The sequence below is a fragment of the Mesoplodon mirus genome, assembly GCF_964341445.2.
Source record: "Mesoplodon mirus genome assembly, chromosome: 5".
Taxonomy (NCBI): domain Eukaryota; kingdom Metazoa; phylum Chordata; class Mammalia; order Artiodactyla; family Ziphiidae; genus Mesoplodon; species Mesoplodon mirus.
The window spans coordinates 65,720,801-65,743,320 of NC_138980.1; the positions used below are offsets into that span (position 1 = coordinate 65,720,801).

A 22,520-nucleotide genomic window follows, 5' to 3' on the forward strand; every position below is an offset into this window, starting at 1 on the left:
CTCCCCCTTCTCCAGCCTTCAGCTTTATTCTGGTATATTTAATATACAAAAAATTGCACATACTTAATGTATACATTTTGATGAATTTGGACACATGCATATACCTGTGATACCATCACTGCAATCAAGGTAGTAAACATATCCATCACCTCCAAAAGATTTCTTAAGTCCCCTTGTTTTCATTTTCATTTTTGTTGGAAGAACACTTAACATGAGATCTATCCTCTTAACGAGTTTTTACATGTACAGCACCATATTGTTAATTGCTCTGTCCAATTTTTTCTTCTCTTTCTGGGCCTCCAGTTACACACATGTCCCTTGCACTCTTCTTGTTACTTTCCATCTTTTATCCCTCTGCTGTAGTTTGTATCTTTTTTATTGATCTGTCTTGCAATTCACTAACTTCTATTGTGTCTCTAGTTAAACCCATCTGTAGATCTCTTAATTTCATTTAGTTCTAGAATGTCCATTTATTTATTTTTTAAAATAAATTCTAGTTCTCTGGTAAACTTCTCCATCTTCATCTATTTTTATTTTTCCCTCAATATTCTTGAACATGTTAGCTATCATTACTTTAAAGCTCCAATGTCTGGATCATGCATAAGTCTGTTCCTATTGTGTTTTCCTCTCTAGGCAGATAAGTGTGTGGGCTGATCACCTTCATGCAGTCAGGGAGTGAGCTATGCCAAGGTTTGGTTGTGGTTTTGGAAAGGCTTGATCTACCTCTGGTTCACCCTCTTCCTAGAGTGTAGGCTTTCTAGGGCTCCCAAGTGCAAGCCTGTTGTGATCACTTTTATCTCTGAGGATGTAACCTTTTGGGTTCCCAGCTAAAGAGGAGAGAGTCTCGTATGAGATTTCCCACATTAGGCAGAAACTGGATCTTTTTTTTTTTTTTTTAATATTTATTTATTTATTTATTATTTTTGGCTGCGGTGGGTCTTTGTTGCTGGGTGCAGGGTTTCTTTAGTTGCGGCAGCGGGGGCTACTCTTCCTTGTGGTGCTCGGGCTTCTCATTGCAGTGGCTTCTCTTGTTCCGGAGCACGGGCTCTAGGCACGTGGGCTTCATTAGTTGCAGCACACGGGCTCAAGCTGCTCCGTGGCATATGGGATCTTCCAGGTGCAGGGCTCGAACCCATGTCCCCTGCATTGGCAGGCAGAGTCTTAACCACTGCGCCACCAGGGAAGCCCCCAGAAACTGGATCTTGATCCCTGTGTACCCTTGCTGCACAAAGCCCTCAAACTGATATTGGAACAATGCTCCAGTGTTTTGCTCACTGTTTCTCTGGAGCAATTCATCATCTTCTCAGCTCTTTTGTGCTTCAAGGTGATTTTTTAAAATACCATAACAGCATTTTTAGATGTTTTTCCATGGGAGACTTGACCCCCAATACTGGAAATGGAAATTTTCATTTCTTTTCATATATTTTATGATGATTTTCACATTGAAAAACAAAAATTTTATGTACTCAGATCAGTCTGTCTTTTCCTTTATACCATCTTTATTTTGTGTTATTCTTAGGAAAGTTTTCATTTATTCAAAATAATAGTGTATTTTGGTTTTTAACATTTAGCTGTTTAATGTATCTGGAATTTATTTTTGTGAATAGTGTAAAGTTAGGATCTAACTATTTTCCTTTAACATGGAGAGCCAGTTGTTCCAACACTGTTGATTAGATCAGGAGTCAGAAAATTATGACCAACCCATTTTTGTTAATAAAGTTTTATTGGAATGTGGCCATGCCCATTTGATTACATGTTGGCTATGACTTCTTTAATATTACACCAGCAGAGTTGAGTAGTTCCAACAGAAACTGTGTGGCCCACAGAGTCGGATATTTACTTTCTGGTCATTTAAGAAAGTTTACCAACTCCTGTGTTAGACTATACTTTTTAAAATTAATCTGAGTTTTTACTTTAGCATATAAATATGTTTCATATCTATTTCTAGAATCTCTTCTATTTATTATTATTTATTATTAAGAACTTCATTTGTTCTTCTTTCATTATCACTCTTAGAGTTACTATAGCTTTATACTAATATATTTTATTGGCCTTGAAGATACAGTGTGTTTAGTCAGGTTTATTGAGGCATAATTTGCATACAGTAAGATTTACCCTTTTTATGTGTACATTTCTGTGAATTCTGACAAATGTATACAGCCATGTAAAGATAGAGAACATTTTCATCACTCTTAAAGTTTCCTCCTCCCCATTTGTCCATCCCCTCTCCTCACCACTAGGCCTTGGCATGGGCTGATATGTTTTCTTGTCCCTACAGTTTTTGTCTTTTTTGGAATGTCATATAAATGGAATCATACACTGAGGAGTCTTTGAAGTCTGGATTATTTCACCAAGCATCATGTGTTTGAGATCTGTCCATGTTGTTTGCATGCATGGTCATTCCTTTTTTTGCTGAGTAGTATTTCCTTGTGTCCATTCACTGGTTGATGGACATTTGGGTTGAATCCAGTTTTTGGCATTTATTTTTTTTATTTTTTTATTTTTTTTGACTTTCAATTCATTTTTATAAAATCTGAGCTGGCTGAGAGCATCAGGGTACAGCAACAGCTCAAGGAAGGGTGGGATTATCTGCTGGTCCTCCCCTCCCCAGGTCAGGGAGAAGGAGATTTCATGCCAACAGCTGCAACTCCTCTCAGCTCCCAATCAATGCTCAGGGCTCAAGCAGCGGGAAGAGGTGGAAAGAGGGGTGGGGAGGGGAAGCTCCTGAGGCTGACACTGCTTGCTTCTCCCTCCTCCCCATTCCCTTCGCTTCCCAGCAGAGCATGGCTGACCTGGGGCAGAGCTTTATGAATAAAGCCAATAGAAACATTTGCATACAAGATATTGTCTGGACATACATGTTTTTCTTTTTCTTGGACAGATACCTAGGAATGGGATTGTTGGGTCATATGTTACAATAAATATATGTTTAACTGTATAAGAAACTGCCAAACTGTTTTCACTTTACTTTCCAAAGTGGCTGTACCATTTTTTTCATTTCCACCATCAATGTATGAGAGTTGCAGGTGCTTTGCATACTCACCAGCACTTAGTATCATCAGTTTTGTTTTTCCATTTTAGTGATTCTAGTGGGTTGGGCATTATAGTTTTTTTTTTTTTTTTTTTTTTTTCTCTGTACGCGGGCCTCTCACTGTTGTGGCCTCTCCCGTTGTGGAGCACAGGCTCCGGATGCGCAGGCTCAGCAGCCATGGCTCACGGGCCTAGATGCTCCGTGGCATGTGGGATCCTCCTGGACCGGGGCACGAACACATGTCCCCTGCATCGGCAGGCGGACTCTCAACCACTGCACCATCAGGGAAGCCCCAGGCATTATAGTTTTAATTCCTAATTAATTTAATTCTTAGTTCATATTCCTAATGACTTAATGATGTTGAGCATCCTTCTCTGTGCTTATGTACCATCTGTGTATCTTCTTTGGTGAAGTGTCCAAATGTCTTTTGCCTGTTTTAAAAAATTGGGTTGTTTTCTTATGACTCATGAGACTTTTTTTATATGTTCTGAATGCTAGTCCTTTATCAAAAATGTGTTTTGCAGGCATTTTCTCCCAGTGTGTGGCTTGTCTTTTTATTTCTTAACAGTGTCTCTGAAGAATAAAACTTTTAAATTTTTATAGAGTCCACTTTATCAATTTTTTCTTTTATGTTTTGTGTTATCTTCTATTGCCGTGAACAAATTATCACAAACTTAGCCGTTTAAAACAACCTAGATTTATTATCTCACAGTTTGCATGGGTCTGGAATCCAAGTTAGCTAGATCCTCTGCTCATGGTCACACCAAACTGAAGTCAAGGTTATGGCTGGGCTGCATTGCCTTCTGGAGCTCAGTGTCCTTTGCCACGCTCATGTGGTATTTGGCTGAATCCAGTTCCTTATAATTGTAGGACACAGGTTCCTCTTTTCTGGCTGGTCATCAGCCAGTGGCTGTTCTCAGCTCCTAGAGGCTGCCCACCATTTCCTGCCACATGGCCTTCACAACATGGTGGTTGCTTCTTCAAGAAAAACAAGAGAGCATCTGCTTCAGTTTCAAACCTCTCTGACTTCTCTTGTCTCTGAGCTCTAAACCCTTGTTTAAAAGGTCTCACCAGAATAAGTGAAGCCCACTCACATTCAAGGGAAAGGATTATACAAGGTATGTGCACTAGGAGGGAAACTCCTAGTTTCCTAGAACTCCAGAAAATCCCAGGGTGCCAACTTAGGATTCTTCCTACCACGTGGTTTGTACTTTTTTATTTCTGAGAGATCTTTGCCTACTCCAAAGTGGTGAAAATTTTTCTGATGTCTTTTTTTTTTCTTTTTGGCTGTGCTGCACAGCTTGTGAGAGCTTAGTTCCCCGACTAGGGATTGAGCTTGGGCCATGGCAGTGAAAGCACCAAGTCCTAACCACTGGATCACCAGGGAATTCCATATGATTTCTTTTAGAAGGTTAATAGTTCTAGGGTTTCTGTCTAGACCTGTGGTTCATTGTATGCATGTATGTATTTATTTGTGTATTAAGATAAATTCACCCTTAATGTGTACAATTCCATGGTCTTTTGTATATCACAAAGTGGTGCAGCCACTGAATTAATTCTAGAACATTCTCATTACACACAAAAGAAACCCTCAGTTCGTTAGCAGTCACTCTCCACTTCTTTTTCCCACAACTTGGCAACCACTGATCTACTTTCTGTCTCTGAATTTGCCTATCCTAGATGTTTTGTATCAGTGTACTCATACAATATGTACACTTTTGTGTCTGATTTTTTCACTAATCCTGATGTTTGCAAGGTTCACCTGGGTTTTAGCATGTATTAGCACTTCATTCCTTTTTATGGCCGAATACTACTCTACTGTATAGATATACCACATTTTATCTTTCCATTTGTCACTTGGTGGACATTGGGTTGTTTCTATGTTTTGGCTATTATGAATAATGCTGCTGTGAATATTCTCTCTTCTTTTTTAACTGAACTGTTTGAGATAAAGTACCAACTTCATGGCCCTTTACCCCTAAGTTCTTCTGCATGCCTTTCCCAAGTATAAGGACTTTCTTTTTCGTAACTACAGTGTAATTATCACATTTAGGAAATTTATCACTGATATAATACTGTTATCTAATATACAATCCATATTCAAATTTCACTGATTTAATTAGTGATTTTAAATATCTTAAACAGGGCCTCCCTGGTGGCGCAGTGGTTGAGAGTCCGCCTGCCGATGCAGGGGATACGGGTTCGTGCCCCGGTCTGGGAGGATCCCATATGCCGCGGAGCGGCTGGGCCCGTGAGCCATGGCCGCTGGGCCTGCGCGTCCGGAGCCTGTGCTCCGCAACGGGAGAGGCCACAACAGTGAGAGGCCCGCATACCGCGAAAAAAAAAAAAAAAAAAAAAAAAAAATCTTAAACAGATGTTTAAAAATTACAGATTTTTTTATTAAGGTGAAATTCACTTAACATAAAATTAACCATTTAAAGTGGATAATTTGGCATTCATAAAATGGAGTAGGAAGTATTTCTTCCTTTTTTATTTTTTGGAGGAGATTGGCGTTAATTTTTCTTGAAATGTTTGGTAGAATTCTCTAGTGAAACCTTTTGGCCAGGAGATTTTCTGTTCAGGAGACTTTTAGTTATGAATTCAGTTTTTTAAATGATTTCAGAAGTACTCAAGTTATCTGTTTCATCTTGGTTGAGTTTCAGTAATTTGTGGGTTTTGAGGAATTGGTCCATTTTTTGGTAAATTGTTCAGTTTATGAGTACTAAGTTGTTTGTATTATTCCCTTGTTATCCTTTTGATGGCTGCAGGACCTAAAGTGATATTGTTTCATTCCTGATGTTGGAGAGATAGGACTTCTCTCTTTTTATCTTTGTCAGTCTTTCTAGAGGTGTATCTATTTTATTAATTTATTTTTTAAACCAGCTTTTTGTGTCGTTGATTTTTTTTTCTGTTGTTTTCATTGGTACTGATTTCTGTTCTTTTATATTTCCTTCCTTCTGCTTGCTTTGGGTTTTTTTTTTTTTTCTTTTTCTACTTTGTTGAAGTAGGAAATTAGATTACTGATTTGAGCTCTTTCTTCTTTTGTAATATAAACTTAGCACTGTCAGTTTCCCTCTCAGCATTGCTTCAGCTATGCCCCATATATTTTGATATGTTGTACTTTCATTTTCATTCATTTCTAATGTATTTTTTAAATTTATTGTGAGATTTCCTCTTTGACCCACAAATTATTTAGAAGTGGTTCTTTAGTTTCCAAGTGTTTGGATGTTTTCCTGTTATCTTTCTGTTATTGATTTATAGTTTGATTCCATTATGGTCAGAGAACACGCTCTATTGATTTTAATCCTTTAAATTTGTTGAGGTTTATTTTATGGCCCAGGTGGATATTCTTCTTGGTGGGTATTCAGTGAGCACTTAAAAAAAATTTATTCTGCTGTTGTTGGGTGAAGTGTTCTATATATGTATATATCAATTAGACCCTGTTGGTTGATTGTACTGTTCACTTCTGTATCCTTGTTGATTTTTTGTATAGAGTTCCACCCATTACTGAGATAGGGTATTAATGCCTTGAAGTATTATTGTGGCTTGGCTATGCTGGTTTCCTCATTTCATCTCTATCAGTTTTTTTTTTTTTTTTTTTTTTTTTGTGGTACGTGGGCCTCTCACTGTTGTGGCCTCTCCCATTGCGGAGCACAGGCTCCGGATGCGCAGGCTCAGCGGCCATGGCTCACGGGCCCAGCCGCTCCGCGGCATGTGGGATCCTCCCGGACCGGGGCACGAACCCGTGTCCCCTGCATCAGCAGGCGGACTCTCAACCACTGCGCCACCAGGGAAGCCCTCTATCAGTTTTTGTTTCTTATATTTAAGGCTCTGTTGTTTGGTGCATACACATTTAGAATTGTTATGTCTTCCTGGTGGATTGATCCTTTAATCATCATGTAATGTCCCTCTTTGTCTCCCTTCTTTGCTCTGAAGTCTACTCACTGGATGAAATATAGCCACTCTGTTTTCTTTTTTTAATTGATGTTTGCACGGTATATCTGTTTTCAGCCTTTTACATTCAGCCTTTGTGTTTGAAGAAAGTTTCTTACAGACAGCATATTGTTGGGTCTTTTGTTAATCCACTCTGTCCTATTTTGTGTAGGTCTCAGCCTACTAATGCTGTTGCCTGGGAATGCCTGGGGGCACTCACCTGGGCCAGTGTTGAGGCTGGACCAGCCCTTGTGGTTCTTATTAGGATTGCAAGATGCACCTCAGCAACAAGCATCAGAGAACAAGCAAGGTTTTATTGTTCACAGGTCCTGACATGACATGTCTCAGGCCACACATTGAGGTCACAGGAAGAGAGATGGGTAGGGGGCTCTAGGTCATCCCTGGGCTTCTTCCTTTATTGGGGTTGAGGGTGAGGTGCCTAGGGTTTCATGGGTTCACTCTTTATTGGTGAATTTAAAACATGAGAGCAGGAATTAAAGTGCACAAAAGGAAAAGCAGGGTCACTCTAATGATCAGTTATGTAGGTCACCCACAGCTTTCTAAAAGGGGAACTTCATGGATGGTGGCCTGGTTCTTTATCTAGTTGTGTAGCTGGCAATATGTTTATTCAAGATGGATGTCTTTGAAGTGGATGCCTCAGCAAGCAAAAGCTTATTATCAGGTACTTATATTACAATTTAAAAAAAACCAAACTGTCAGGTAGTTACACTACAGCCAATCTCAGTTAATTGGTATATTTAGACCGTTTATATTAAAGGTAACTACTGATATTTTAGGGCTTAAGTCTGCCACTGTTATTTGTTTTCTGTATGCTTCCTCCTTTTTTCTTACTTTTCTGTGTTTTTTTGGAATATTTTTTATTCCATTTTTATTTATTTATAATGCCTGAGTATATCATTTTATACAGTTTGCTTAGGTGTTGCTCTAAGTATTACATTATACACACGTAACTTTTCCCAGTCTAATGATATCAGTGTTTTACCAGTCCACGTGAAGTGTAGAAACTGTATTTCCATTTAGGTCCCTTTACCTTCCCCAATTTCTAAATATAATAGTATTTCCTCCACATGGGACTACTCCATTTTGGTGAAACTGGAAGCCCATATGCTTGTCTTTTATCTGTCATCTTTACTGAATTATTCATTAGTAGTTCTTTATTACTTCTAGTAGTTGTCTTGAATTCTACATCTAGTTATATCTTCCACAGAAATGACATTTTCATCCCTTCCTTTCTTGTATTTATACTTTTCATTTATTTTTATCTTATTGCCAGGCAAAAAGTTGAATCTGTTTTTTCTATTTTTCAACATCAGCAGTGACTCTGTATCTTTTCACTTTATCTATATAAAATGAGAGATTTACTTGTACTTTGCCCCTCTGCTTCTAAGGTTTTGTGATACAGTCTGGATGTTTTAAGTCTAAATTTTTATCTGACTACCCATAGTTTTCATTTTTTTATATGATCTGTCTTTAGGGCCTCTCTGACTTCAGCTCCAGCTCTCCCCCTCATTCCATCTACTCCACCAATAATGACCTTTTTGCTTTTCCTTTAGCACATCAGGGCCTGCTTCTGTCTCAGGCCTTTGCATTTGTTGTTCTCTCTGCCTGAATTGCTTTGCTTTCTCACCTTCTAAAAGGTCTTTACTGTCATGTCACATTCTCACTAAGACCTTCCCTGGTCATCCCACTAAAGTTATAATCCGTCCCCTCATCAAATCCCCCCAGTTCTCTTCCTTACTTGGTTTTCTTTTCATAACACTTATGACCATCTAATGTACTATTTTATCTATTAGCTGGCTTATTGTCTATTTCTCTTTATTAGAATATAAGTTCCATGAAGGCAGGAGTTTTTCTCTATTTTTCTATTTTCTATTTTGTTTTATTCCTGGTACCCAGAACAGAGCCTGGTACATGCAGGTACTCAATAAGTCTTTATTTAAATAACTAATCTTCATCTATTTAGCATTTTCCTTCAAGTTAAAACTCTCAGGCCAAAGGATTTTTTTTTATTAATAGTTCTTTGTACCTTTTGCCATATAACTTGCTTTTTTGTTCGCTTTCTTATTTATTTGTACCAGGTAATACTTTTCATATGGTTTAAAATTCAACCAGTATAACAGGGTTTGTGTTGAATAGTATTCCTCCCTCTTCCATAGTCAAGCACCCCATTCCTCTCCTCAAAAGCAACTAGCTTTGTCACTTTCTTGATACTTCTTAAAGAGATAGTCCCATAAGCCTTTCTGAAAAGTTGACAAAATATTTTACAATAGTCTATCCAGAACAGTTCCTGTTTCTCTTTCTATCTGCTGCTGAATCCTTCTCAATAGGCAGCGTAAATCATTTTTGAGAGAATGTTACTGTCATGTTAGGTGCTGAGGGAATGATATAGTGAAGAATTATTTTGCCCATGCTCTTGCAGTTCAAAATCCAAATGGGGTGGGAAGGTATCCACACTTAAAAAGTAACATAGGATTTAGAAAGATCAAGATGATATATATGAAATGTCATGAACATTGAATTATTAATTGTTGAATGAAATCTAAGTAACAGATACCACGAAAATTAGTTCATCAAAGCAGAGAGTGACTACATTTATCAGAGAAGAATACATTGGTTTTGGATAATCTGAGAAGAGTGTAGAAGGAAAGGAGTATATTATACCTTCTGTGTGTGTACCAACATGATATTTGTATACTAGGAATATGTTTTTATGCCATGAGATTTTTCAAAGAGGAATAACAAAGTCCTTATCTTGTAGAGGAGAGATTATATGTGATTATGACAAAGTCAGTGAGAGGACTTGCTGTAAAAAAGTATCACATTCAGTGGGGATTCAGAGAGAGATCATAACCATTTGGGGAAATCAAGAAAATGTTTATAGGGAATTCATGATCAAGACAGAGCTTGAAAGACAAGTAGTAATAAGCACAAAAGGATAACACAGTGGAAGACTCTAGTACAGGGGTTGGCAAGCTATAGCCCTTAGGCTGACCACCTGTTTTTGTAAGTAAAGTTTCATTGGAACATAGTCATGCTCATTGGTTTATGTATTGTCTGTGACAGCTTTCACGCTGTAGTGGCAGAGTTAAGCAGTTGAGACAGACCACATGGTCTGCAAAGCCTAAAATATTTACTATTTGGTCCTTTACAGAAAGAAAGTTTGCTGTTCCCTACAAGTAGATAGGCTATGAGTGGGAAAGTATTATTGCTAACTATTAAAGAAATGAAAATGATATATTTATTATAGCTGGAGGGGGAAGTCAGTAATAGAAGGGTGGGTGGCTAAAGAGGAGGTTATCCTTGAAGAAATTTAATAGGAAGACCATTACTAATAGAGAGGAAGTGAAGAGTATCTCTAGGCTGGGACATTTAGTAGTTCATTTAGACACAGATGTGGTTTGTCCTTAATCATACTTTTCTAATCTTTCCCTTGCTAGCCAAGAAGGATCAGGAAGGTGGAGAAGAAAAGAAATCTGTGCAAAAGAAAAAAGTGAAAGAGTTAAAGGTGTTGGATTCAAAGACAGCCCAGAATCTCTGTGAGTAACTCTGTGATCTCAGCAATTTTAAATATGAAGGAGTTTTTCTAAGAGCTTAATTCTGGTGGATCCAGGGTCCCTTGATATGAAACTTCCATTTGTTAGTTCTTGGCATTGCATAGTAAATACCTGATATCTAATCCCTTCAATAGCACTGCAAGCTTGTTAGCATCTAGTTTTACGGCAAGAAAATAAAGGCTAATAGGACTTTTAGGAATTTGCCTAGTCACGTAGCGGGTAAGAGGCAGGTCTGGGAGTTGAACCTCATATTTTTTATTTCAAAGCCATTACTATTTCCATTGCATCCACAGAAAATCTAACACAAATGTTCTAGCCACTGCACATGTCCTTCTTTCTCATTTTCTTTTAAGTATTTCCTTTAAAGGTGGGCACTGGCTTGACTTCCATTAAATCTAAAGTAACTTTGTGGTTTAGAATAAATAATGTAAATCCTGTACTTCTCAGAGTAGGATCAATAACTTCAAAGAGTTCTGTTCTGAACTTGCTACTTATACTCATAACTCTGATTGGTGGCAAATTTCAGATCAGAAACTCCTCTGCAGAGTTGATATAGGTAGTATTTAATGATCAGGATGAATGTTCATTTTTTTGTTCATTTCAACTGTTGATATCCCTACTTTATCTTGCAAAATGAAGATTTAAATATTTGTTCAACAAATATTTGAAGGTCTGCCAGGTTTCAGGCTCTATTAGGCACATACTAGGTGTGTGTTCCAGAGATGAAAGGTTATGTATGCCATAAAGCCCACTCATGATCCAGTGACATGGCTGTTGTCCCCATTTTACCAAGTGAGAAAACTAAAGTTCAGATGTTATGACTTGGCCAAGATCACACAGGTAATGAGGACACATACCCACAAGTAAAGTCAGTGATATAATGAGAACAGTAAGCCTTTACATTATGCTTGACTATATAATCTTAGATCATTGGCAACAGATATTACTAAATAGTGTCTGTAGGTAAGTCCTTTTATGGAAATTAAAGTGATGTGAGATAGTTCCTCTTCTCAAGATTATCTCTAGCAACATTAAAATGAGCAATTGTTATTTTAGAAAATGATAAAAGACTGTGGGGTAGTACATTGTTATTTCCAGTTGAATGATATCAATATGGGAAACAGAATTTAGGAAGAGAATTGAGATTAGGAGGGTCTAGGCGTTATTTAGTGATTCAGTGATTACTAAGTGCCTCTTATATGGTGAGGATGCAAAACTAAGTAAGGTATTCCCTATCCTCACAAGCCATATGTCTGGTAGAGACAGAAAAATAAATAATGGTTATAGCACAAGTTGGTAAGTGCTATGATGGAGGTGTGCTAGGAAGCTTATGAGAGCACTGGGCAAGGGGGCATCTAAATCAAGTGGGAGGAGTATTGGAGAGAGCTCAGTCATTCTAAATGAAGTACTGCTTAAAACTATTTACAACAAACTAAATGAAGGGTGAGGGCTGGCTTGTTTCAGGCAGAGGGATCAGCATGTATGAAGGCACAGAGGCATGTGTGCAGTTAAAGAACTGCAAGTAGTTGAGTACAGCTGAGTAAAGGCCATATGTGGGGGAGTGGTGGTTGAAGAAGCTTTCAAGAAATAGACATAGAGGCTAGATCATAAAGAAGTCTGGTAGGCTTAGGCTGAGAAGTATGTATTTTATCCTGAAAACTGTGAAAGTTATTGCAGGGATTTTAATCAGGAAAGTGAGTGATACAACCCTATGTAATTTGGGGGAGGGCTACTTCAGCAGTGATTATGAGGCTGGATTGCTAGGGTAGGGGAAGACTCTAGGCAGAGAGATGTGTTATGTTATGGCTTTAAACTAGACGAGAGGCGATCAAGGCCTGAAACTAAGTTGTAAGAATGAATAGGAAGGCAGAAGATATTAAGAAGATAGAATTAATGGAACTTAGTGATTGATAGAGGGGATAAAGGAGATGTTTTCTTGGGTTAAGATCACTATAGAGAGTGGTACCACTTATTGAAATAGGAAAATCCAGCAGGAGCAGATTCTATCTTTTGTGGGAAAAATGGTGGACATGAGTGAGAGATGGCAGAGTGGTAGGTAGGAATGATTGACTTAATTTTAGGATAGAATTTAAGGTTCCTGTGGGAATCCTCCAGCAGGATGGGTGTATTAGGCATTTGGGTATAGAAATCAGGAGGAATGTCTGGCTGGAGATAAGAATTTAAGAGATAGTATATGAGTCATAGTTGAAGCCAATAATTTGCTTTGAAGGTCATTAATATTTGGGGGGGCAAGTAACAAAAAGGGGAGACCTCAAAGGAGGCTGGAAAGGAACAGCAAGAAAAATAGTCTGACATAGTCTAAGAAGTGGGAGTAGTAGTCAAGTAAAACCGGGACAGGACAAGTGTCTTTTGGATCTGGCATTAGGAAAGTCAGTGACCTAGGGAAGAATAATTTTAGTATAGCATAAGTGTTAAGAACAGCAGCTGTGGAATCCGTTTGTATTTAAATCCTGGCTCCAACCCTTACTAGCAGTGTGACCTTGGACGGGTAGCTTAACTTCTTTAAGTATGTTTCCTTTTCTGTCAAATGTGGTTAATAATACAAACTTATACATTATAATAAATAGGGTTAAATGAGATCATATATGTAGATTGTGTTTAAGATACTAGGTCTTACATGGAGTATACACTCGAGAAATGACTGTCATCTTTTCACTGACTTTGTGGGGACAGAAGAATTAATGAGAATGTGGAAGCTAGAATAGACTGTTATATTTTTAGAACGTTATAAAGTGAAGGAAAGAAGGAAGTTGGTAATTAAGAATGTTGAATCAGGGAGGATTTTTTTTTTTTAAATAGGAAAAACTTGAACGTGTATATCATTGTCCCTCGGTATCTGTGGGGGATAGGTTCCAGAACCCCCCTCGTATACCGAAATCCATGGGTGCTCAAGTCCTTTATATAAAATGGTGTAGTATAGTTGGCCCTCTGTATCCACAGATGGGGAAGGCCCACTGTATATGCTGAAGGAAAAGGTCCTTAGGGCTACCTGTTCTATTGAAACACAAGAAAAGGATAAGTATATGGATATAGTTCTGCTAAGCTTACGTAAAGAAGTGTCGGCACAAGTTTCCTTCTGGATGATTCCAAAATAGCCCTTACTCGAGCCTTTTCTAGTCTGGTTCCAACTGAGGGCCCCCATTGCTCAGTTTATAAGTGGCATGAGAGAAAGCTTAGCAAGTAATTTGACCGATGGCTTCAATTTTTCTCAGTAAAAAGCAGCAAGGCCTTTTTGGAACAAATGGGGAAATGGCAGGACATTTGGGAGAATGGGGATATTTTATATGGAGGAGCTGCCAAGAGAGCCGGGAGAGCGTGGACTAGGGACAGACACACAGAAGGATTCCCCACCATCACCGGTGCCACTTCAGATTCGTAGAATCTGATCTGCAGTGTTCATCAGCCCAGGTGTAAGAGGAGAGATATGAGATGGCTGGGTTAACTAAGGACTGGAAGGAGAAGGAAACAAGAAAATAAGAATAGTAGTAATAATAGAGTGGGAGTGAAAGGGTAGACTACAGGGTCTAGGTTAAACAGAGAAAGCAAAGTAGAACTGAGACATTCAGAGAAAATGGAATGGTCATCTCTCTCGTGGGAGAGAGCGAGCACGCAAGAGAGCACTCTGATGAGGTTGAAGAGTCAATTTAGGGATTAGTGAGAGAGCTGAAAGGATGGGAAGTGTTTGTTGGGGAATGGGATGTGGCAATTTAAGAATCAGAGCATTTCAAGGCAGTGGCAGCTTTGAGGATGGAGTCAAGGGAGTGAGGAACTAAAATAGAACAGGGTGAACATTTCTGATGTATATAGAGAGAGATCAAAGACTTCCTGTGTGAGCAAAGACAAGGTGTTTGTAGAATGTGGTGCTTGGAACAGTGTGGCTGGCGTGTGACATAAATGTGGGGATTCGTGGGAGGGAAAGCTGGGAGGTGGGAACCTTAAACACTGGGCTCAGGAGCTTGGATCTTAACTATACAGGCAGTGGGGAGCTGGTGGAGGTTTCAGATCATGACTTTGAGAGAGCACTCCTAGGAAAGTTGTCCAGCGTAGGTTTGTAGGGTGGGCTGGAAGGGGGAAGAGACTGAGAAGAACATGTCTTTTATCTCATTTCCTGGCAGCAATCTTTTTGGGTTCCTTCCGCATGCCCTATCAAGAGATTAAGAATGTCATCCTGGAGGTGAATGAGGCTGTTCTGACTGAGTCTATGATCCAGGTAAGGAGCAAGGTCATTCTGGAGCTGGCTCTTTGCATTGCTGTACACTAGCTCTGTCTCCTCTCTGCCTAGACGATGAGGACTCTGTAAGCATCGTTGACTTAAAGAATGCTGGCTTTATATAAGCTTCCATCTCTCTGGTGATCAAGTTATTTCTGGTATATTTTTCAAAAGTCCTGCCATCTCACTAGCTGCCTCCCCCACCTCCCCCTACCCCAGCCCGTGTCTCCTTCTTAGTGGTCCTTGGGCAGAGCGAGGGACTGACAGGAGGCTCAAGTTGTCAGCTCATCCCCCTCAAACTTAGACAGTCCCTTCTGTCTTGCAGAATCTCATTAAGCAGATGCCAGAGCCAGAGCAGTTAAAAATGCTTTCCGAACTGAAGGACGAATATGATGATCTGGCTGAGTCAGAGCAGTTCGGCGTGGTGGTGAGTGAGGCCTGTGGCACAGACTCTTCTCTGACCCCCTCCTCCCCGAGAGCATCCGGTGCACTTGCTCCTGGCCTCTTGTCTATTCTGAACCCATCTTCCTCTCTTTCTCCTCCCTACTTTGGAACTCAGATTCTGCCATAGGAGGCTTAAGACTGTATCTTCTTCTTCCTTTCCTCTCTCTCTGTTGGCTATAATGGAACTGCTTGTCTCTCCCCAGATGGGCGCTGTGCCCCGCCTGCGGCCTCGCCTCAATGCCATCCTCTTCAAGCTGCAGTTCAGTGAGCAAGTGGAGAATATCAAGCCAGAGATTGTTTCTGTCACTGCCGCATGTGAGGAGTTGCGAAAGAGCGAGAACTTCGCTAGCCTCCTAGAGATTACCTTGCTTGTTGGAAACTATATGAATGCTGGTTCCAGGAATGCTGGTGCTTTCGGCTTCAGTATCAGCTTCCTCTGTAAGGTGAGCCAGGGGGTTAGAGCAGGACGGTGGAAGGGAAGGCTGTGGCCTCTAGGAGCCCAGTGTGGCCAACTACTGTCGGCCTGAGGTGATCGTGGGCGTGTCAGGACTCACCGTTTCTCCGCTTCCCCCAAGCTTCGAGACACCAAGTCCACAGATCAGAAGGTGACGTTGCTGCACTTCTTGGCTGAGTTGTGTGAGAGCAACTACCCCGAGGTCCTCACGTTTCCGGACGAGCTTGCCCACGTGGAGAAAGCCGGCCGAGGTGAGGCAGATCGGGGTGGAGCCAGAAGGTGCTTCCAAGCCCCAGAAATCTCTGCACGGGGTAGGGAAAGAAGACTCAGTCTAGAGTTTAGATCATTTTCAGTTCAGACAATTTTAAGGAACGGGAGAGCGCATAGGCATGATGTCTAAGCCACAGGGAGGAGTATCGGGCAGAAGAGAGGTCTCCATGTACAGAAGTGGGAAGGACTCTTCCCCTTCTTAGGGAAACACCAGACACCAAAAAACAACTAGAAGAAAGGCAGGTATTTTTAGTTGAAGTCAACAGTTTTGCTCATTCAGAAAGCGTAGACTGGATTAGCAAAAACCAGGCCTCACCGTCCTGAGACTAGGCAAAGAAAAAGCAGCATTCAGTAGAAACGGGAACAGATTTCTGCCCACCCTCTATATTTCTGTGTAATGTCTCCTTCCTCCCAAACCCTGTTCTCTAAAATAAATGAGACCAAGATCCCGGGGGATTTCATAGATGCTTGTTAAATTAAATGAAGCCTCTCTTCTCTTCTCAGTATTGTACAGCTTATGGAGGCTGGAGGTTTAATCATCAAGTAATTTATACTTTCACTGAAAAGCTGTGTGAAACAGTTAGAGAGTACGTAAGAGGACTAAAATAATTAAGTACCAGCTGGATGTACAGACTGGAGCAGTGCCCTGAGGAACAGAATAGGGTATTGAGACTGGAGGTAGTAAGCTCTTGCTGTCTCTTTTTGTGTCAACTTTAGTTTCTGCTGAAAACTTGCAAAAGAACCTAGATCAGATGAAGAAACAAATTTCTGATGTAGAACGTGATATTCAGAATTTTCCAGCTGCCACAGATGAGAAAGACAAGTTCGTTGAAAAAATGACCATATCCTTTCTTGAAAGGAGGGAGTTGCCCCCTAGGAAAAAAAGGAACTTCCCGTGGGGGGACAACAGGATAGATACGATGATATACAATTTTTCCTTAAAAAATGCTTTTTCATTAAAAATGCTTTTTCATTAAATGCATAGTTCTTGAAAACATTCTCATTGTTGTGGTTTGCATCAAACCATGCAGATAAAGTAAAAGTCTCCCTTGAGACCTTGCCCTCTGCCCCACCTGCCAGACACACACACCCCATACTACACACACCCCATACTACACACACATACATATTCCCTTCTCCCTCCCCTTCCCAAAGATAACCACTGCCACTGGCCTTCTCTCTGATTTGCACCCTAATGAATTTATTTTAGTAAAAATTGCACTGTATTGCTTTAGCACTGAATATGTTTGGCCCTGTTTCCATAGCAGTATATGCAGAACAGTCTCTTTTTAAACTGCCAATTCCTATTCTTTAGGAATACCATAGTTTATGGTTTACCATTCCCGTTTGGATGTTTAGATTGCTTCTGGGTTTTGCTAATATGAACAGTGCTGTGTTGCACATCCTTGTGCATGCCAGTACACATCTGTGAGTCGTCCTCAGGGCTAGAGAAGTGGGCCTGCTTCCTGGTGTTGGCTCTTTACTCTTTGGCTGCACAGCTTTGTGAAGGATGCACAGGAACAGTATAACAAGCTGCGGATGATGCACTCTAACATGGAGACGCTCTATAAGGAGCTGGGCGAGTACTTCCTCTTTGACCCCAAGAAGGTGTCTGTGGAAGAATTCTTCATGGATCTGCACAACTTTAAGAATATGTTTGTGGTAAGCAGGGTATACCTGCCGACTGAAGCTTTCATGGACCTTTCTCACTTTCCACTGGGTTCATGTTGGTTGGTGGTGGGTGTGTACATGTGTGAGTGCATACATGCCCACGTGTTCATTTTTTTCCCCCACAGCAAGCAGTCAAGGAGAACCAGAAGCGGCGGGAGACAGAGGAGAAGATGCGGCGAGCAAAACTGGCCAAGGAGAAGGCAGAGAAGGAGCGGCTGGAGAAGCAGCAGAAGAGAGAGCAGCTCATAGACATGAATGCTGGTAAGAAGCGAAGGCGAAGGGCCGATGGGTTGAGACAGGAACATTTGGAAGGCTTCTCTGTCTAGAGTCTAGAGGCCAGAGAACAGCTCATGTCTGAGCTCAACTCCTGGCAAATGATTTTTGGCAGCCTTCTTCCTCCAGGATCCTGATGCTGGACTTTAACCCCGACTCCGTTACATGCACGTTCCAGTGCTCGACTCTCAGTTTTTTCCCTCCTTTGCTAGTTCTGCATTATGTCTCATCTCCCCAGTGATTTAGTATTGCTGTGACATGTACTCTTGCCTTCTGCCTGTCCAGAAATTCCCCCGTCCGGTTTTCATACCCTCTAGTACATCTTTTGTTCTTTTTCCCAAACTGTTTTCCTGGCCCTGCTCCTGTCTTTTAATGGCTTGCCTTCTCTTTCTGCTTATTTCACTAAGTATTGTGTCCCCAGTACCTCAGCACAGTTGTACACGCCTATCAGATTGTAAATGGATTGAACTTCTGGAAAGGGGGCAGGGGAGCTGGCCACCCTCTTCTTTCTTCAGCAGAATCTCTATTTCACTCTCAGAAGCATGTCTTTGTTGAAACATATGGCCTCAATTACTGGCCCTCTGTTTCCTGTTTCTGCTTCTTTCCTGCTGCCGACTCCCTGCCCCTCTCTGGCTGCTCTCTCTGTGGGCAGCGGAAATCCAGCATCCATTGCACATAGCCCTGAGCTGGTGCCACCCTTCTTGAACCTGAGGGGCCAAGAGCCATCTAAGTAAAGAGATTCTCTGGGCTGCTGGGTCTGGCAAGAATCCACGCTTTGCTGAGCACGAGAGGCGAGGGCTGCTCTGACACTCCAGCTCCCGGGGACTTCTCTCTGTGGCACGATCAGGGACCTGAAGCAGAACTGCCTGCATTTCTGTCTTTTCTTTATACTTTTTTGGGAAGCAGTTCCCCTGCCCTTACTCCAGTTGTATATAAGCCACAAACTTTGCTCTAGTCATGCCATTAAAAAAGCCCACACCAAGTATCCTTCACCTTCCCCCATTCTCCCCAGGCCTCTAGGCTTTGTCCCTAGTTACTGTTTAGGATGTAATAGGGAAAGGTGGAGTCCAGCTGATTGGTGGGACGAAGGCTGCACACAGTCGTCAGGCAGCACAGGGGACCCTGCCCTGGTCCATGTCCCCAAGGGCAAGCAAATGAGGTGGGAATGTAGGGCAGCTGCACTGGCGGTGTTTGGCCAGCAGGCGGCACTGGGAGCAGAGAGCCCAGCCTTGTGGCTGGCAGCCTGCCGGCTCCTAGGGATTTCACAGTTTCAGATTTCACCACCCTTAGCTGTTGTCATGGAAACGGAGTGGGCTGGAATAAGGATTCTACATTAACTCTTTGTATTCCAACCAGAAGCTCCTCTTAGATGCAGAGCTGACTTCCGGAAGATGCAGCCACTGGGGGCAGTACTTAAGTGAAATACACTCTTGATCAGTGGTCTCTCATCTTTCCTCAGCCCTGCTCTGAAACTGGAAGCAGGCTTTCCGTGAGAGGTTTATGTAAATTGGAGTGAAACACTTCAGGATAAATAGAGAGTGATACAGTTCCTTATTAATGTCATAATCCCGGTCTCTGTACGTATCCCAGTCTTGCAGTCAGGCAGGTCTACACTTCTCTGTGCTAGTTCTGATGGGGGTGGGAAGGGAGGAGGGCACTGCAGGAAAATTATCCAAGGTTTGCAGTGGTTGGTAACCAGTGAAACCTTTTGTTTTAACCATTTTCAAACAGACACAAGTAAACATGGGCTGTGAGACTTGAGGTTGAGCCCTCCGTGTGCTCTGAGCCCCGAGAAACTGGGCGAGGGCAAGCAATTCAGTAGCAGTGCATTTTCTGTTGGGCTCAACACATGAATGCTACTGGGGCTGAAGAGCTTACATCTCCGTCTTTGTTCATGACAGAGGGCGATGAGACAGGGGTGATGGACAGTCTTCTGGAAGCCCTGCAGTCAGGCGCAGCATTCCGGCGGAAGAGAGGACCCCGTCAGGGTAAGTCAGCAAACGGAGCCCAGCCTGTGTGTTGAAGGAAGGCAGTGAGGCCTCGCTGCTCCTGGTCCTGCTTGTCTTGGGCTAATGAGCAGGTAATGATGTTCTGAGGGTTTAGAAACTTCCCCACAATAGTCCCTGCATCTAGAGTGGATTACCTAGTCCCCTTCCAACCATGTTAGAAAGTGCTGACTTGGAGAACTAGGACTTGAGGGACTGACAACAGATATTACGTTTGATTATTCTTGTACCTCTCCTCATTCTTGAAGCAGAAACATAGCATAAGCAAACCACTGTGCAGGACACAGAGATCTGAGTAGGTGTTTGTGTATATGAACAAAAAAATTTATGTAAATTCAAAACTGTACATTTGATGTAGGAATACAAAGAAAATAAGTCCTTACTTATGAAATAAGAGTCCTTACTCTCAGCTTCACAAGCAGAAGAGATGGAATAATAGAAAGTGTAGAATCCTATAGAGAGAAGGCTAGGCATCATTCTCCCCAGATGTAAGAATGTCGAGGAGCATCTCAACCGAAGGACTGTGCTGTGTCTGAAAGCCGCCTTTTTCTTGGGTGTAATTGGCCTCCACTGTACTTGCCTTCCCCGTTTACTCCCCCGCAGCCTCCTCTCCCGACCTTCAGAAGATTTAAGTGGATTATGTTGAGCCAGAGCCTCTGAGAAGAATTACGGGGATAGGAGGACAAATGATCCAGGCATTAGTATGGGGAAGGATCAACGGTTAAATTGCCTTTGAGGGAAGTATATGGTGGCCAAGAGCCTGGTCCAGAAGAAGGTATGGCCAAAGCTACTCCTCGTTACCTGCACCACTGAGTCTGGTGAAGACCCTTTGGGGCTAGGCATGATGGCTTCTTTCCTAGGTTGAAGGGTAGGCATTACAGAAAAGGCAGCATTAAGAGTTTGTACTTCTGAGGTGGTTTAAGCTATGTTCCCTGTTCCCTGGCTGGTGCATTCTGTAGGCCTGTGTGATAGGAGCTTCACTTCAAGGTTATTGTACAGATGAGTTGTGTGGTTTGCTTTGGACACTGCTTAGCTATTAACAGTGGCATCTGTAGGACCTATAGTACCCGTCACAGCCTGTAAAGGTGACCTTACGATCAAGGGTACGGAGCATGTGAGCCCACACAGAGTCAGTGTCCTGGCCCAAACATTGTAGATCACTATGAGTTTCTTCGTGAATGGCTGACTGCCTGTTTTTGCCAATACTCTGAATACCCAGAGGGAAATTCCCTCTGAGGGCTCTTCTGTAGGACTTCAGAACCTGCCCTAAACAGAAGAATCCCTCATTACAACTCTTACCTATTTCCTGGCATCCTCTGAGTACAGGCTTTCTGGAGGGGAAGACAGGTGAGTGTGATGGACTTAGGTCTTTCTGGGATAGCATGTTTAGTCGTATAGATCTAGGTTTGGACAGAGTATGAAGCTAATGGTATTTTTGGTGTGTTTAGTCTTCAGAGATTCTTGCGACATTGTTTCCTCCCCACCATATAAGGTGATGTGGCCTGACATTAAGCGTTTCTAGATAAACAAAAATACATCGCCTCTCCCTATTTTCCTCTATCCTCTCAGCTAAGTGCCAACCTTCACCAGACTTTTGGTGGGGAATTCCCTTTTAAGCTTCTTCCTCTGGAACTAAACCAAAATCCCAGATGCTTCCTGGACACAGGCAGCCAGACATTAGTGGCTTCCCTCTACTGGAGAGGCCCCATTCTCCACTTCTTCCCAAGTGAGAAACCAGGACTTACAGGCCGAGGAAGCAGGGATTTTGTTAGAACCTAACCTTTCAGCAGAGGACCTGGATCAGTCAAAGTGCTGTTTCCCAGTGCAAGAAGGACTAGGAGATTCTGAAGCAAAAAGGTGGTGAAAATGAGAACTACGTACTTTTAAAATTGGCTCCATCTTGTATCCTTATCTTTCTGGGGTCACTAAACACACCGAACATATCTGGGAGAATCAGGGGAGACATTTCTAGTTACCCTGGTAACCCCTGTAGACACTGGTACATTCATTTCCGAGAAAGTGACATGGCCTTCCATTAAACATAAACAGAAGGCCAGGCATCACAGTAGAATGCAAAGAGCATAAGACTAGGTAGGCATCAGAAGACCCAATGTCAAATCCAATTGATGCTGTCTAGATTACCTGAGACAAGTTTCTGGGACTCAGTTTCTTCACATCTAAAATGAGAGTTGGGCTAGAATGGTCTCCAGGGCCCTTTATAGCTTTAGTATTTTTTTTGGTACGGTGACAGTAGGATTAAGAGGAGAAGAAAAGAAAGAGGCTGGACCCAGAAGGCCACATTGTAAAACTATAAAGGTTTCTCTCACTGGCTGCCGGCCTTAGCTGGTCCACCCAGTGCTTGGCCACCTCTGACTCTTCCTGCTGACTGACTGATTTGAGCTAAAAAACCGAAGGTCTGCCTCACAGCCCTCCTCAGTCCCAGAAAGGCAGCTGTCTATATTGAAAGACACAGCCTTTGCCCTGGGATTTAAAGGAATGTTTAAAAAACATCTTCTGGTCTCTGGAGACCTGAGGGAGTGACCAGTATACAAAGACCCATTGAGGAGTTGGACGAGGAGCATTACTATCAGGGCTGGTTCATTAAAAGTGACATGTAAACTGCTGTGATCTG

General features: G+C 41.8%; 1 protein-coding gene across 1 annotated transcript in view; it reads left to right on the top strand.

Annotated features, from left to right (window-relative positions):
- DIAPH1 (diaphanous related formin 1) overlaps positions 1 to 22,520 on the top strand; it is a 97,469-nt gene that overhangs the window by 69,430 nt on the left and 5,519 nt on the right. Inside the window, exons 18-26 of the mRNA XM_082622313.1 lie at positions 10,423 to 10,521; positions 14,676 to 14,770; positions 15,096 to 15,197; positions 15,418 to 15,657; positions 15,790 to 15,919; positions 16,656 to 16,779; positions 17,435 to 17,600; positions 17,735 to 17,870; positions 19,784 to 19,870. Coding sequence (XP_082478439.1) covers positions 10,423 to 10,521; positions 14,676 to 14,770; positions 15,096 to 15,197; positions 15,418 to 15,657; positions 15,790 to 15,919; positions 16,656 to 16,779; positions 17,435 to 17,600; positions 17,735 to 17,870; positions 19,784 to 19,870 — 1,179 coding nt within the window. The remainder of the gene's footprint in view (positions 1 to 10,422; positions 10,522 to 14,675; positions 14,771 to 15,095; positions 15,198 to 15,417; positions 15,658 to 15,789; positions 15,920 to 16,655; positions 16,780 to 17,434; positions 17,601 to 17,734; positions 17,871 to 19,783; positions 19,871 to 22,520) is intronic.